This window comes from Prionailurus viverrinus, chromosome C1, assembly GCF_022837055.1.
Source record: "Prionailurus viverrinus isolate Anna chromosome C1, UM_Priviv_1.0, whole genome shotgun sequence".
Lineage (NCBI taxonomy): Eukaryota > Metazoa > Chordata > Mammalia > Carnivora > Felidae > Prionailurus > Prionailurus viverrinus.
This window is the reverse complement of record NC_062568.1, coordinates 152,744,080-152,762,610: the sequence shown is the minus strand read 5'-3', so window position 1 is coordinate 152,762,610 and position 18,531 is coordinate 152,744,080. Positions and strand designations below refer to the sequence as shown.

At 34.6% G+C, this 18,531-nt stretch overlaps 1 protein-coding gene across 1 annotated transcript in view; it reads right to left on the bottom strand.

The window, feature by feature from the left end:
- Nucleotides 1–742: 742 nt before the first annotated feature.
- LRRIQ3 (leucine rich repeats and IQ motif containing 3) overlaps nt 743–18,531 on the bottom strand; it is a 230,072-nt gene continuing 212,283 nt past the window's right edge. The window contains 3 exon segments of the mRNA XM_047868719.1: nt 743–981; nt 10,266–10,658; nt 10,660–10,993. Coding sequence (XP_047724675.1) covers nt 825–981; nt 10,266–10,658; nt 10,660–10,993 — 884 coding nt within the window. The 3' untranslated portion in view covers nt 743–824.

Sequence of the window (18,531 nt, the reverse complement as noted above, 5' to 3'; positions counted from 1 at the left end):
TTGAAAATTAACTTAAATTTTACAAAAGATTTTATATCTTCTTATATCTCTATTTTTTCTAATTTTATACCTGAATATACATTAGGCTTAAAATTAATATATATATATATATATATATATATACTAGTTCTGTATACTTTATAAACACAATTATATAACTATGTGTCTTTTGTCTCTGTCTCTCCTTTCTTCTCTCAAATATATGCAAAAGGCAAATACATCAAGTAAATGTACAAAAATCTTACAATCTCTAAGAAAACCAAAAAGAATGTTTAATTTCCCTTTATATTTTATATTTTTTAAATTATTATAAGAATGTGAATCACTTATATAATGGTGAAACTTTTATTTTGAAGTAAAAAAATTCAGATACTGTTTTAACAAAATAAAGAAGATATAATTAAATATGTGAAAGTAGGTAATGAAACTAATGAAAGTACACAGTGTCTTAATAAAAGTCAGCAGCTGGGGCAGAAATTACTATGCCAGAGAAACTGAAAATAGCTTTAGGATTTCTATCCTTGGGATATGAAACAATATAAGTAATGCCTTTGCACTATTTCCTGAAATTAATGAAATAAGTTTTAATTGTTCCTTGGACATCTGGATATATAAGGCACCTTTGGGGGTGTCAAGTTAACTTGATTTAAATCAAATTATGATCAAGAAGAGAAATGCTTTATTCTGTATATTTTTAGAAGATTTATATACAAATACATCTTGTTACATACAGTATTTCTTCTTTAATAGTATTATTTCAAAGTCCTTTAACTAAATATAATAGCCATAATTCAAAGTGACCACAGATGTGGCATGGCATTGGTTCATTTTGTTGTTCCATTGGGAACTTTAAAGACTAAATTCTTTCTCACAAGCGCAACTTTTGTTTTAGCATCTTGAAATCTTTCACATGCTTTTTGAAAGATAATCATATCAATAACAAATTTTTCTTCACAGTATTTTTTATATGTTTCTTGAGCCCTAAGAGGAAAAAAAGTAATAGAATGAGATATTTTTAAATGACTAAAAGTATAACATTTATTCAGGGTGTTAATATAAAAGTAGATGCCTTTAAAATAGACATATACAAATGGGAAAAAATTAGAACTCCACTTATTTCATAAAATTTTATTATATCAATAATATCCATAATTTATTCAATAATATGCATATCAGGCTAATGTTTCTAAGATTTCTCTTGGCTGTAACATAATTCCCATAAGCCCTGGTATAGATTCCCAAAAAAGCATCGAAATCAGACTATGCTCTGATTTGCAAAACTTTTACTGAAGGCTCACTAAATCCAAGCTTCTTCTAGGACTCCATTATGGACTGAATTGTGTCCCCATTTCCAACCCCCAAATTCATGTTGAAGTCCTAAACTCTTGTACCTTAGAATGTTTCTGTATTTGGAGATAGGGTCTTTAGAGGTAATTCAGTTTAAGTGATATCATTCAGATGGTATTCCACTTTTCAGGCAGAAAGTAAAAGGGAAGAACATTTTGTTCACATATATTTGTTTAGATAGCACAAACAGCGAAAATAAAGGCGAAGATGAGAGCATAGCTTGGCATGCTCTGAGAAGTGACAACACTCTAATTTCTGGGTCATGAAGTTCTGGGAAAGAGAACAGTGGAACAGATAAGCCTGGAGAAACAGACTTAGAGCAAGCAGATCATGGAACCCTTCATTTGTATTCAGATATACTCAGAAATCTGGACTTGACGAGAAGAAAGGCAAAAGTCTACAAAGTCTGCCTTATTGACTATATGATTTTTGCACAAGTTATTTAAGTTCTTTTTGCCTCAATTTCTTCGTTTTTAAAAAGGGGATATCCAATTCATGGGGGTTAGTAAAAGACTAAATGAGTTAATACATATAAAATCCTTATAACAGTGTGTGACATTTAAGAATTCCTTTTTGTAAAAATTTTTAATGTTTATTTATTTATTTATTTATTTATTTTTAATTTTTTAAAATGTTTATTTTTGAGAGAGAGAGACAGAGTGTGAGCAGGGGAAGGGCAGATAGAGAGGAAGACAGAATCTGAAGCAAGCTCCAGGCTCTGAGCTGTCAGCAGGAGACTAACGCGGGGCTCAAACTCACAAACTGCGAGATCATGATCTGAGCTGAAATGAAGTTGGACGCTTAACTGACTGAGCCATCTAGGCACCCCAATGTTTATTTATTTTTGGAGAGAGACAGAGCACGAGCAAGGAAGGGGCAGACATAGGGAGACATAGAATCTGAAGCAAGATTCAGGCTCTAAGCTGTCAGCACAAGGCCCTATGCGGGGCTAGAACTCATAGACTGTGAGATCATGACCTGCCAAAGTCAGATTCTTAACTGACTGAGCCATCCAGGTGCACTGATACTTAATAACTCCTTTTATTGGATAGATATTAGTGGTATTCGTCAGCATAGGAAACACAGGAAGAACAGCCAGATGAAGAGAAAGATTGGAATTCTCTTTTGGTAACGTTATGTTTAAGGAGCGTGGCTATCGATGTGGTAATGACCAAGAGCGAGAAGGAATGGCTTATGGTTTAAGAGAAAGGTAGTAAAGCTATTCTGCTTGGGATTGGGATCCAGATCTGCAGCTTATTGATTGTGTGATTTGGGGCAAATTATTTTAACTCTATCTGAATCATTTTCTTCATCTTTAAAAAGGGACAGACTAACTCATACGGTTTAGTAAGAAGTAAATGAGCAAATACATTTAAAATCCTTAGAGGAATGCCTGCATTTAATACTCCATGAAAATAGCTATAACTATTTTGAGTTTGGATCTCTGGAGAGTAGCTATGTCTGGACAAGTAGCAGAGTAGAAGTCATGGCAAAAGAGACCTTGCAAATGTAATTAATAGTAGTAGTTAAGTATAATAAATGTATTAAACAGATAACAATTATAAACTATGGACAAAATGTAACAAAACAAAACAAAACAAAAACTATTAAAAAGCACTGAAGAGTAAGAGAAACATAATGACCTATTATATTTATATATACCAGGATCAAACAATTGGAAAGCAAAACTAAGAAAGAATTCTATTTACAATAGCATCAAAAAAATAAAAACAAACAAACACTTAGATGTAAGTTTAACAAAAGATATACAAGATGGGGGGGCACCTGGGTGGCTCAGTGGGTTAAGCATCTGACTTCGGCTCAGGTCGTGATCTAACGGTTACTGAGTTCAGGGCCCCACCTCTGGCTCTGTGCAGACAGCTTAGAGCCCAGAGCCTGCTTCGGAGTCTTCCTCTCTCTCTGCCCCTCCCCCTGCTCATGCACTCTCTCTCTCTCAAAAATAAATAAACCTAAAAATATTTTTTAAAAAGATGTACAAGGCTTATGCCTGAAAATAATAAAATATTGCTGAAAAAAGTAAAAATGATCTAAATTAATGTTAAGTCCTACCATTTCAAGGACTGGGAAACAATATTATCATGATGTCAATTCTCCCCAAATTTATCTATAGATTCAATGCAATCCCAATTAATATGTCAAGAGTCTTTTGCGTAGAAATTAACATTTAAATTTGTCTTAAGTATATAGAAGATTAAATTTAGATTAAAATTTATTTTAATTGTATTAAATTTAGGTATTTTGAATTTATTAAAATTTGAATTATATGGCAATGCAAAGGTCCTAGACTAACCAAAGCAAACTTGGGGAAGGAACAACAAAGAGTTTGGATTTTCCTACTGCTGTATAACACATTACCATAAATGTATTGGCTGACAACAACCACCATTTTATTATCTCATGGTTTTCATGGATCAAAAGTCCAGGCACAGCATGGATCATCATCTAGGTTTTCTGCTTCGGTTCTCACAAGGCTGAAATCAAGGTGTCAGCCAGGGCTGTGGTTCTGATCCAGATTGTGAGGTCCTCTTTCCAAAATTGTTGGTTGTTGTCAGAATTCATTTCCTTCTCACTTTTCCACATAACCCCCTCCAGCTTCAAGTCAGCAATATCGTATCAAATCCTTCTACTCTGAATCTCTCTTTCTTTTTTGTCCCTGCATGTGAAGTCTCATGTGATGCACTGGACCCACCTGCATAATATAGGATAATTTCTCTATTTAAAGGTTGATGAATTAGTACTCTTAATTACATATGCAAAGTTCTTGTTGCCATGTATGTACTTTTGTGAGTAAAAGGAAAAATAGTAAGCAACTGAAGAAGCAGCTCAAGTTGGAGGCCATATAATTAATATTAGTGTAAATCTACAAATTAGTAATCTCTTTCAGCCATTTTAACTGAATGCAAGAAGTAAAGATAGTTGGATTATTCCAAGGTGGCAGTTGGGGTGGTTAACATTGTGGAGGCAATGAAAGGACTTCAGAGAAACTGAATGAAATGGAGAAAAGAATAACTGATATGAACTCTGGATGATACACCAAAAATGAAAAGAAAAGAAGTCTATAAGGAAGTTTATTTGAGGGCTGAGTGTCACAATATATTTGAACAAGCGTGTAGTGAAAGTAACAGAAGAAAAGAATTGAAAAGACAGAATTACCCACAAACAAGTATACGAGAAGTTAAAATTTAAGAGGTCGGGCAGTTCCAAGTGACAAGGAGGCTTTACATGTCTATGGAAATGAGTTTACAGGTTATTGAAATCCAAAAATGTTTGTCAGGCAACTGGGAGGTTTGTTCTTATGAATTTGGAAGTTCACTGTGATTATAGCTGAAGTTGGATGGAGAAAAGCCTTACAAACCAGAATATAAACACACAGTGAATGAAGAGAGTCTAGGAGGTAAACTGATGACCAAACGAAGGACAAGGAAAAGATGATGCAATTAGATAGTACCTTATGTGCCAGGTCTTCCATGCTAATTGATACTCTACTGGACCCTGTTGTTCTGTCCTGAACAGTATCATCACTTTTTCAGAGTGTGAACAAGAATATTTTAGAAAGCTCATGACCAGCTTTTACCTGATATATAATAAATTTTTTCATTTCAATGTCTCTTTTTTATTCACTCTTAAATACCCTTGAGGGCATTTTATCAACTTTCTAAACTAGAGCTGTATGGTTTCGCTTTCTTTTTTCATTCATCCTCATTCCACAGCAGGATCAGAAACTGCATTCTCAGTAATGACTTCACCAGTTATTGAGATTCATCAAAATGCTTTTAGGTCAAGTGGTTTGATACACTAGTGAAGAGTCAACCAAGAGAAAAAGAGCCAAAAAACCGCTCTAGAAAGTCTCTAGAAAGATTTTACTTTTTGACTCACAGCTTTTTTCTGCATGTTGATACAAAATCTTCACTTGGAAACATTTATAATAAAACTCAGTAATGCCTTTTAGGACATATTACCTACATAACCAGAACATTGCCTTATTCCTGTATGTTTTCAAGGATAAGGATAATATCTTTGCAGCAGCTTGCAAGAGAAGATAATTCAGTTAAGATACATTAGGAAGCTCATTTGACTCTGTATCCTCTACAAATTAATGATGGCCAGACATTCAACTTACTCTGATAAAACTAAGCTGATTGAATTTCTGTAACACTGATTTGTACTAGGTTTGTATTTTGACATACTAGTTTTCATTCTCTTTCCAAAATATATTTTTTATTAAATTATAAAAATTTCCAAAAATATCACACACACACACACACACACACACACACACACACACAGAGTATACATTAAGGAAAATGTTTTTAAATTTTGGAAGAGAAAAATATGAAATATTTTTCATACCTAAAAAGGTATGTAAAGAACCTCAGTAATAGTTCAAAAATTGCTTATAACTAGGAAAAGGCTAGTTATACTCCTATCTAGTACAAACTATTTTTAAATTTTATTTATTTATTTAGAGAGAGGGAAAAAGAGAGGGGAGAAAGAGAGAGAGAGAACACGAGCGGGTGAGGGTCAAAGAGAGAAGGAGAGGGAAAGAATCTCAGACTGTCTGCCAGCACAGAGCTCAAAGCAGGGCTCCAAATCATGAACTGTGAGGTCATGACCTGAGCTGAAATCAAGAGTCTGATGTTTAACTTGCTGAGCCACCCAGACACCCCATAGTTTTTAATTATGGCAGTTAAAACCGTAAATGATTTATTTATTTTATAACTGGAAGTTGTACCTTTCAATCCCTTTCACTTATTTCACCCCTCCCCCAACCGACCTTCCCTCTGGCAACACAGAGATGAAAAATACAGCATCAGGAATACAGTCAATACTATTGTAATAATGTTATATGATGACAAAAGGTAACTACATTTAAGGTGGTGAGCAGTGAGTAATTTATAGAATTGTCAAATCATTATGCTGTATACCTGAAACTAATATGGCTTTGTATGTAAACTATACTTCAATAATATTTTTTTATATGTAGATGAAATAAGCAGCTATATGGATCTCTAAGTATTTCTAGACAAGCCTTAAACATATGTATTTACATTGTTAGGACAGTTAAAATGTCACCAGGATAAAACTGTGACTGATAAGCTTCAATCTAATATCAGATGAAATTGTGTGAAAGACTTTGAAAGAGTAAAAAAACAAAAATTACTGGGAATGCTGTCTGGTGCACCCTTCAGAGTTATCTGTACCTTTCAATCTCTTTGATCTATTTTACAACTTTATAAGTTGAATAAAACTATGAGTAATACAGATGATTCTTGTCTATAAAGTATAAGTGAATTTTGTCCAATGGAGTTATAATTGATTATTGCCAGTGGATAATGACTAAATTTATTGTGGCATTCCTGATTGCCTCTACATATACACGCTCTTAGAACTGTCATTTGAACTGGTTATAACATCTTACTGGTTCTTTAATGAGTTAAATAAAATCTTTGATGTGTTTATTTTATATTTGAGTAACAGTTTTACATTCTAAAAAAATATCCTTTGTAAAGAAGATGTGGTATATATACAATGGAATATTATTCATCCATAAAAAGAAGGAAATCTTGCTATTTGCAACAACATGGATGGACTTGAGGACACTATACTAAGTAAAATAAGTCAGAAAGACAAATATTACATGATCTCACCTATATGTGGAATCTAAACAAGCAAACAAACAGCGCTCACAGATATAGAGAACACATTGGTGCTTGCCAGAGGTAGGGGATGGGGAGTGGGTAAAACATAAGGGGTCAAAAGGTACAAACTTCTAGTTATAAAATAAGTTAAGTTATGTTATGTAATGTACAGCATGGTGACTATAGTTAATAATACTTGTATTGCATATTTAAAAGTTGCTGAAAAATTAATCTTAAAAGTTCTCATCACAAGAAAAACAATTGTAATTATGTGTGGTGACAGATGTTAACTAGATTTAGTGTGATTATTTTGCAATATATACAACTATTAAAACATGGTGTACACCTGAAACTAATAGAATGATATATGCTAATTATACCTCAACAAAAAGATCCTTTGAAAATTAATAAAGCTTAAATTTACTAAATATAGCTTAATATATTTTGAATCAATACTAATTTTCAGAGCCTTTGCACAAAATCATCATGAAACAATTTTAAAAAATTTTGCATTTGTTTGAGACTTCTTTGTCCAAAATGTATTCTGAGAATTAGTGTTCTATGGCATTTCTTAAAAAGCAAGGTCTGTGGTAAAATGCATGTTTAAAATGCAATTTTTTTTCCTGGTAGCATTCCTAATGGTCTTTGACATGTGACTATCCACTGAGCTTTACAGGCCATTTCTAATCCAATTTAATGTGTCTTAAGCAATTATACTTTCAACTACTCTCCTTCATAAACCTCTGCTGTAAGTAGAACAGTATTCACTACATCCTTCCTCTCCCCCCACATTTCCTATTCTGAGCTCTCCAATTTTGCTCATCCATTCTGCCAATAATAATTTCCTCTCAGCTTTCTTCTTTTCCAAATTCAAATTCACAGTTGTAATTTTCCTACTTCTATGTTTTGTAATGATTCAAATATACGCTTATATTTGCCATCGAACTGTGGGTTCTTAGAGGATCAAGAATATGTTATTAATTTTTGTATGAGTGTAGGGAAGAACTGAAATGAATTAACACTTTGATGTTTAGTCATGCCCTCTCTTTGAAGGTATCTTAGATTACTCTCATCTATTTATTACCTACCATTTAACTGGAAATTTTAATTTTGTCCTTTGGTAGTTTTTATATTATTGTTTGTATTATTATTTAACTCTGGCAGTCTTATTGCCTGATGACTTATCTCCCACCTAGATTTTCAGTTTCTTGGGGCCAAATAATCTTTATGTCCCCACATCACCTGACATCTTCAATAGCTGAAAGTGAATTACCATGTGAATAATTCTAACTGAACGTAAGTATTCCTCAGTAGAAATGCCAATGATCACAGAGAGAAAGAAAAAAATGTGTACGAAAAATTTATTATCATGAAATAAGAACTTGTTCTTAGATATGTATTTTAATAGCTAGTGAAGCTATTCTCAAAACTTGGTTAATTATATTTTTCGTATATATTTAATAATTCTGGCTACATATCTTCACTATACAAGCATTTTGAAAAAAAATATGCATTATTTCTCATTGCAATGGCTTAAGTATTAATAAGTGTACTTAATACTTAAGCTACTGGTGTAGGTATGGTAAAATTTGCCATGCCCCACAGGCTCTAGTATATGACTTAAATGGACTTACATACAACCATTACTAATTTAAAAACTGGGTTTCAAATTTTTTTTTACCTATTTTCTTCAATAAATAATTATGCAATAATTTTGGAAGCTAAGCATTGTAGTAGATACTGATATGGAAAGATAGACCAAATTATCTTATAAAGGACTTTACAAGCTAACCTGATATAGGCTGTCTTGGGATAACTGCTATAACTGAGATTTAAATAAAGTGTTATGAAAGAACTGCCAAATGAAAAGGATTAATTCAGACTGGAAGAGCAGTTGGGGAAGGGTTAAAAGTGAAGATACTATTTCAGTTGGTTACTAAAGGATGAATAATAAAAGGATGAATTTTGTCAGTGGTTGTACAGTTCATACACTGCATGATGGGAACAAATAGGGGCGAAACACAGCCACACTCAGCAAGCATCAGCCACTAGTGATGTTGTCTCCCTGGAGAAACAAGAACAAGTATTTTATCCTCACCAATCTGAGCACTCCAAAGCATTCTAATTTGCATAATAACATAGAGGCTTGTGTTGCATAATGATATGTAGATAGCACTAGCATTGTGGGCTGGTAGTACCCTTTCAGAGTGCATATTTGAAGAAAAAGGGGATAGTATTAGTAAGGTCACTGGAATAAGAAACTCCAAATCTGAGTAGGGAGTAGAGAATAATTTAATCTATCAGGAGCAAATCCAGAGTGCTGTTAGGGGAAGAGAGAGGAAGCTATGGCAAAAAATTTAGTGAGATGAGTCTGGATAAACTGGAACAAAGCATGATGTCTGAAATGCCACTTAGATTAGATTTTATACTGTGGACAATTGCAAGGTGTCAATATACACAAGTAGGAAGTAACATGATCAGAACTAATTTTTTTAAATATGAAATTTATTGTCAAATTGGTTTCCATACAACACCCAGTGCTCATCCCAACAGATGCCCTCCTCAATACCCATCACTCGCCCTCCCCTCCCTCCCACCCCCCATCAACTCTCAGTTTGTTCTCAGTTTTTAAAAAGAAAAAGAAAAAAAAAGAAAAAAAGGGAAAAAGAAAAAAATAATAAAAAAAGGCTAGAGAGGGAGGGAGCCAAAACAAAAACAAAAGATCAGAACTAAATTTTAAAGACAGTTGAGGCTTGTAGGCTGGAGAACCGCTATGGGTTGAGGAAAGGAAGTCTGGAGAATGGAGATGGAACTTTCACCTGGAAGGATAAAAGGTGAATTCTTAGAGTGATTATGACAGTGTGCATTAGAATGGGAAAAGCGGGATCTAAAAAGATCAGTTTGAGACTCCCTTTAGCAGAAAAATGATTAAGGAAACATACTGGATATTGGTGATGAGACAGACTGAGTTGTAAAAGACACTGAGATTTCTAGCACTGTCAAGAGGCTAATGATGATGCCATTTATGATAAGAAAAACCATTGTTTGAGAAGCAGGTTTTACCGGATAAGGGTGGAGGTGGGATGAGATACAGGATACAGTCGTTTTATTGTCTCATCTTTGTTGTAGTTTCTATTTTTTCAAAGAGAATATAGCATGTTGTAAACAAAGTACTGTTTATTAGATCTCAGCACTTAGTATGCAATATTCACATGTAATGGACTTAAAAAGTTTCTATATTATCAAGACTGTACTTACCTAATTTCCTTCATTTGTTTAAGTAAATTCTTTTGATATTTTTCCATTTCTAGTCTTTGCTGAACAATCAGACTTTTCTCTTGTAAGACAGCCTGATTCTTCCTCAATCTGTCCATTTTAATCATTCCTTTGCATAAAAGAGTGCGCTCATTACTTATGTTTTGAATTAATAAACGGTCTTCAGCCTTTTGTTTTTTTTCTCTCAGAAACCGAGCTCTCCTCTCTTTAACTTTTTCAAGGTAATTGAATCTGTCCTGCCAAAGTTGTTGTAAACCATTCCGAATTGTCTCATTATCTTTTGCAATTAGTTTTTGTGCAGCATTTTTTTTCTTATTTAAGTTTTCTTGAACAGCTAAGCTAACTCTTTCCTGGGCAACTTGTGCCAGAGTTACAGGTTATTTTTTTTTTATGGCTTTCCTGCTTCTTTTGTTCGGAATAACATTTATCAATATCACAAAGTGTTCGGAGTTTTATACCAGTTCTGTGTGTTGTAAAAAACTCTTTTCTTACATTACCCTTCAACAGCATGTCCTTTTTTGTAATTTCTGGTTTTTGATGAGTGGTAGAAAATGGCTGGACATATGTAGGAAAATAATCTTGCTCCTTTTCTTTCAATAATGCAGCATACTTGAGTGAACCTGAAGTATGTATGGGTAGTTTGAACACTGATATCCTAAAGCTGGCATCCAATTCTTCACCTTCAGTTTCATCTTCAGATTCCTTCTGACCTACACCACAGGGAAGACAAATATAATACAATATGTAAGTGCTAAGCACAATTTATTTTCTGTCCCTATTATTTTGAAAGCTACATTAATAAAGTTGACAAGAACCTGTCATTGGCTTTATTAAGAAACATTTTTCCTTAATGATGTTCTTTTTAAACTTGTGTTTTAATAGTGATTTTGGAGAGGGAAATCACTATTGAAACCATTTAACATAAAAATGCACTGATTCCTATATTTCCTACATTATCTCTCATTACTTAACTTGCATTAACTTAACATTACTTAACTTGCAATAACTCAATAGCAGTATCTTATCTTACATTTAGTACTTCACCATGCATATTATTTTTAGATATATTTATTATCTCATATTGCAAAGGAATTTGTAATCCATTTTACCATATTTGTCTTAATTCTGGTGGGACTAATAGCGGCCATTAACATTGCTTTTTCTTATATTTGACACATGACTCCCTCAGCCTCCTTTGGTATTATGTGTGGTGATGAGACTAAGTCCTCTACAGTGAAATGTGGGCAGAAGTGATATGTGTCATTTCCAGCTCAAGGCTATTAAGAAACAAATATATCTTTTCTATATTTTCTTTCTTTTTCTGACTCACTGTACAGAGATAAGAATAAGGCCCTAGAAGATGGTGAATCCACAAGGTGGAAAGTCCCTGGCTCCCAGGATCACTGCTTGAAAAACTACTCACTGGCCAGGATTAGTCAAACTTGGACTCGTATAAACTAGAAATAAATGGCAATTATGTTTGAGTCAATATATATTTCTGGATCTATTTGTTATTATAGCCAACCTAACTAATATAATAGCTTGAATCACATTATTGTTCACATATTTATTTTCTGACAAACCTATTTATGAATTCAGTATCAGGTGGCAAATACAGGTTAGAAAAAAGTTATGCTTATTAGTCTTAGAAAAAAGATGTTTTCCATATTTGACTAATTCCCTCTACTAAAATTACATCTCTACTAACCATAGTCTACAAAGATTTTAGTTTTTCTAATAGAAAATTCTCTTAAAGTCTTTATATGTCAAATGCAAATCTGATGGTGGAGGTTTTACGGAAGTTGAGGTGATCATAAAGAAGGTAGGACCTGTGGTCTAGGCAGGCAGTAGGGAAGAAGCAAATAGGCATGATTTTCATTAGAGGCCATAAGAACGTCAACATCAGAAAAGGAAGCAGAGGCGAAAATGAAGTAGAAAATCAAGTCTAGCAAATAAAAAAGGTAATTCACCAGAATACAAAGTCATCCAGGGGAGCCTGGGTGGCTCAGTCAGTTGAGACTCTGACTTTGGCTCAGGTCATGATCTTACGGTTTGTGAGTTCGAGCCCCAAGTTGCGCTCTATGCTGACAGTTCAGAGCCTGGAGCCTGCTTAGAATTCTGTGTCTCCCTCTCTCTCTGCCCCTCCCCCACTCATGCTCTGTCTCTCTCTCTCTCTCTCTCTCTCTCTCTCTCTCTCTCTCTGTCTCTCTCAAAAATTCATAAATATTTCAAAGAAAATTGTTTTAATTAAAAGAAAAAAAGTTTGGGTCCAAAGCAAGGCACTAGATACAAAGGGACAAAATCCAGAATTTCAGTTGTAAAGTAAATAGGGTATGGTCTGAGCAACTACCTAGAAAAAGTACTCTCTTGTGTTATTTCATTTTATATATAAATCCTGGCATGAGAAAGCTGGCCAAGAATAAAAGACCAGGGATAGAAAATACAAAGTAATAAATTAAAGTTCTGGTTATTAATTTCAATTCATATGGGGGATTGGGATTTTTCCCCCCATACCATCAAAATATGTTCCAACACCAACTGGGTGTCCTGAAATTCAACTCAAATACGACAACATCTACCTGGAGACAGGATCACATCCCACAGGTTAAAGGTTCAGTCCTAAAAGAATCCCTATCATCTTCAGATGCCAATAAGTCCAGGTTATCACCCGTGCTTCTGACCAACTGGCTATAGATTGGAGGTTCCACGAACCTCCTCTGGGTTCAATTTGCTAGAGTGGCTCAAAGAATTCAGAGAAACATTTTACTTACTATATTATTGGTTTATGGTAAAAGGATGTAACAGCTCACCAGCAGCCAAACAGAAGAGATACATAGGAGAAGGTATGGGGAAAGGGCACAAAGCTTCCATGCTCCTTCTCCAAGCACATCACTGTACAAATCTCCACGTGTTCACCAACATGGAAGCTCTCAGAACCCAGTCCTTTGGAGTTTTTATGAAGGCTTCATTACATAGGCATGGTTGATTCAATCATTGGCCATTGAGGATTGAATTTGATCTCCCTCCCCTCTCCTCTTTCCAGAGGTTGAGGGTTGGGACTAAAATTTCCAAACCTCTAACCATGTGGTTGGTTCTCCTAACAACCAGCCTCATCCTTGGGTGTGATCTAAAAATCACCTCACTAAGTAAGTTCAGCTTCTTTAATTATAGTTTTGTAGGTGAAAAGCTCAACTTGACTAAGATGAATAAATATGTTGGTACTACCTACTATGAGCTAGAATCTTCAAAAAATGAAGACAGTGATGGCTCAAGAAACCTTATAGTATAGTAGTGGAGGCAAATAAGTAAAGCAGATTTCTTCAAAATATTGTGGCAAATGTTAAGATAAAAGTATGTATACACAGGAAGTGTTGAAAACATAGAAGAAAGACACTTCACCCTATCTGGGTTAGGGTAGGCAGTTGTCAGCAAAACTGCTCTGGAGAAGGTAACAGCTGGGTTAGTTTTAACAAGAGTATTTGTTTTACACTTGTAATACTATAAGGCCCACCTTTTGCGTATATGGGAAAATTCAATTAATTTGCAAAGGTGTGGGCAAGAGAATAGGAAACAAGGCATTCCCAGGGGATGGGAGGAGAGTGACAATCAAAGATGCAGAAGTGAAAAAAAGAAAAAATATGTGAAATTTTGTTTTATAAAATATAAAGTCAGAAGCTATCATAAGCAGTTAGTTGCTACAGATGCCTAGCAAACAGGTAGGTAAATGAGCTGAATCTAAATGATGTAAGAGAGGGCATATCTGGAGACAAATATTTGGAGCCAATAACACAGAGATTTTTAGGTAAAACTATAAACATAGTCAAGAGATAAAAGAGAAGTAAGGATGAAACATTGGGTAAAATTTGTTTTATTTTTTAGTTTTTAAATGTTTATTTATTTTTGAGGTGGTGGGGGTAGTGATCAGGGAGGGGAAGAGACAGGGACACAGAGGATCTGAAGCTGGTAGGGAGAGGATTGATGTGGGGCTCAAGCTCACGAACTGTGAGATCATGACCTGAGTAGAAGTCTTAGGCTTAACTGTAGTCTGTGCCACCCAGGCACTCCAGGGAAAATGAATTTAATATGTACATACAGGTAAGCCAAAAAAAAAAATCTGTGGCTATAGTTTCTTCACATGTGAGCTTCTAAAGAAATCATTAAATGTAAAGAGCCTTGGTATACGTATACACCCATTTGCCCGTTTTTACCTATCGTCTGGTGAAATTTATTAACAGTGACTTCTTTCAGTCTCAGAAGCAATCCAATTTGGAAGATAAATTATACAGTCAACTTAGCTATAGGGACATTACCAAACAACAGACAAGAAGTAGGAGAGTTAACACTGTGCTGTCTGCATTGTCTTAAGTTACATTAATATCTTAGTGCAATGCCCAAGACTTGGTAGATATAAAATAAATGATTTTGTTCATACATAGGTTATGAGATCCTCAAGGCTCTATGAAAGTTGAGACAATGCTGGTTTTGTTCACTACTTTATACTAAGCACTTAGCAGAATGTTTGGTGGATGACAGGTTTTCAACAAATAGGTGTCTAATGAATACTTTTTCTACAGACAGCTAAGCCAATTCAGAGATACTCTTCATTTTGGATGCTGGGTTGCTAATTTTAAATTTATACTTTCATCTTTTGTACCCTTAATTTTTATATTATTCCCTTTAAGAACCCTATACGTCAAATATAATAGTCACAACTTCTGAATAAGACTTAGATACTTCTACTTCTTATCTTGGCTCATGCTATCCCCACTTATTTGAAAGGTTCCATTTGCATCACCATCTATAAAAAGATATTCATCTTGGGGCACCTGGGTGGCTCAGTCAGTTAGGCATCTGATTTTGGATTTTGGCTCAGGTCATGATCTCAGGGTTCGTGAGTTCAAGCCCAGCATCAGGCTCTGAGTTAGAGGGTGGAGCCTATTTGGGGTTCTCCTGCTCTCGCTCTCTCTCTCAAAAATAAATAAACTTAAAGATATTTTTAAAAGATCATGCATATTGAATAACATAAATACTGTCATTTATTGAACCCTTTCCATGTGGTAGTTACTAGGCTTACTTCTTTACATATATATTTAACATTTATTCAATATCGATAACCTTCTAAGGTAGATGTTATTGACCACAAATCGTAACAATACAGCTAATATATGCTGAGTTTTTGCTATGTGTCACATTGCTCTGCATCCTTTAAATTATCTCATTTAGTTTCCTTAACAATCTTAGAGTTAAGTACTGTACTATTTTTCATCCCCATCTATCAGATAAAAAAACTGAGTCTTAAAGAAATAGCCAATATGTTGGAGTAAGATCCTAACATACAGGTGATGTCCAACAACAAAACAAAGAACAAATACCTAAGAACTCTGGAGAATAAACAAAAACAAATAAAATGTGACCTGTTAAAAACACCAATATTCTCATAACAGAATCCAAAGTATATAACATTTGTGATACCCACCATATAATCCAAAAAACATAATATGAATGAAAAGTATATCATGAAAGGTATCACTTCATATAAAATACAGAAATCATGCAACCATATAGGCCATTTAGACTGTTTCTTTCTGTATTTTATGTGAAGTAGTATAATATTAAGTAGATTGTGCAAAGTTAGACTTATATTATAATTTTTAGAGAAAATAAATATATAATGCAAAGAGGTCCAACTAAAAATTCAAAGGAAAAATTAAAATAGATTATAAAAATATTTGAATAAACAAAAAGAAGATAACTAAAGAGAAACAGAGGAACAAAAAACTGAGCACAGAAGACAAATAATAAAATGATACTAATCTAATAGGATAAGTGTCTTTAAAAGAAGAGACACCAAAGAGCTCACTTTCTCCGTCTCTCCATGCACACATATACTAAAAAAAGGTCATGTGAACACACACACAGCAAGATGGTTGCCATCTGCAAGCCAGAAATCTCACCAGAAATCACCCATGTTCACACCCTGGTCTTGACTTCCAGTCTTCAGAACTGAGAGAAAATGAATCTCTGTTTAAGCCACTCAGTGTGTGGTATTTTGTTATGGAGGCTTGGTCAGACTAATACCCTCTCTTTTGAACTTCTAAGAACCATTCCCCAACTGGTCTATATCCCTTAATGGCTATTAGCAGAAGGCCTCAGTTCCTTCCCTGTAGGCTTTGAAAAGAACTGCTTGGTGTAAGTACAAATTCCTTCTGACAAGGCAGCTAACTTCCCCCAGAGTAAGTAATCTGCCTGAAAGAGCCCAGAGCAGGGCACAATATCTTTTATGATAGTCTTGTGAGACACACACCATTTCTTCAGCCATATTCTGTTTGTTATATGTAAATCACTAAATCTGCTCCACAAAGAGGAGAATTAGGCTCCACTTTTTTGAAGAGAAGTGTCAAAGGATTTGTGAACATATTTTAAAATCATTGTATCTGATATAAAGATTTTATATTAGGGTGCCTGGGTGGCTCAATCAGTTAAGCATCTGACTCTTGATTTTGGCTCTGGTCATGATCTCACAGTTCCTGGGATAGAGATTCATGCTGACAGTGCAGGGATTCTATCTCTGCCACTCCCCATGCACATGGGCACACATTCTCTCTCAAAAATAAACTTAAAAAAAAAAAGGATTTATGTTCATGGAAATAAAGCTCAGGCTCATCAAACATTTATAAAGTCATTATTTAAAAGTTTTATATAAATTTAATATTTGATATTTTATTTTAAAATATGTATCCTAGAGGTGCCCAGGTGGTTAAGTCGGTTAACCATGTGACTTGATTTCAGTTCAGGTCATGATCTCACAGTCCTGAAATAGAGCCCTGTGTGGGGCTCTGTGCTGGTGGCATGCAGCCTGCTTGGGATTCTCTCTCTCTCTTTCTCTCTCTCTCTCACTCTCTCTCTATCTCCCTCTCTCTTTCTCTCTCTGCCCCTCCCCTGTTCCCACTCTTTCTCTTAAAAAAACAATTATACCCTATTGTTAACGCTATAATTAAATAACATAAGTGTAATATAATTATTCTTTTTCTCTAGATTACAAACTTTTTTTTAACCTAACAGACTTAACAAATATTATTATTATTGATTTGTGCCATGACTGGAAAAATTTGGAAGCACTGTCTTAATAGCAGTGGGATAAAACTTACTCATAGAGTTTATAGAGAAGTCTGCTTATGCTGTAGCTGCCCATCTTAACTCCTGGGTAAGTTTTAATTTCTGGAGAATAGAGAATATGTCTTATATATCTTTGTGTCCTCCACTACAGTAAGCATAGTATTTTGCATTTTTGGAATTCAATTTTAAAAATTCAACTATTTAATGGGGTGCCTGGGTGGCGCAGTCGGTTAAGCGTCCGACTTCAGCCAGGTCACGATCTCACGGTCAGTCAGTTCGAGCCCCGGGTCGGGCTCTGGGCTGATGGCTCAGAGCCTGGAGCCTGTTTCCGATTCTGTGTCTCCCTCTCTCTCTGCCCCTCCCCCGTTCATGCTCTGTCTCTCTCTGTCCCAAAAATAAATAAACGTTGAAAAAAAAAATTAAAATAAATAAATAAATAAATAAAAATTCAACTATTTATTAAATATGAATATTTCTACTCAAAACTAGAATATATGTACTTATGGGGTGCCTGGGTGGCTCAGTCGGTTAAGTGTCCCACTTTGGTTGAGGTCATGATCTCACGGTTCATGAGTTCGAGCCCCACATCGAGCTCTGTGCTGACAGCTCAGAGCCTGGAGCCTGCTTCATATTCTGGGTCTCCATCTCTCTCTGCCCCTCCCCAACTCGCACTCTGTCTCTCTCTCTCAAAAATAAAAAAAAAAATAAACATTTAAAAAAGTAAAAAAAAAATAGAATACATGTTGTACTTCTAAATATAGTATTTTTTTCTCAAACAGTTGTATTTTATGAGGAAGTCAAAGTCTCACTGAAACTAATGTAATATTGTGTGCCAATTATACTTCAATTAAAAAAAAGAGTCCCATTATAAGATTAGGTATAGCAGATAACCAATTTGAAATTACTGATAATACTTCTTTTCTTACCTCATTAACTTATTTTTCCTTCCTTTTCCCTTACTCTGACACCTTTTATCTGATTATTATCCTATAGTCCTTTTGTTTTGCTTTTCCCATATCTTACTTGAAAATTGCATTGAGAATCTTTATTAGATCTGGCTGACAGCATTAAGGGTCAAAACAGTGACTATATTAAGGTAGGAGTTTAAAAAGTTAACTTTTTATATACACAA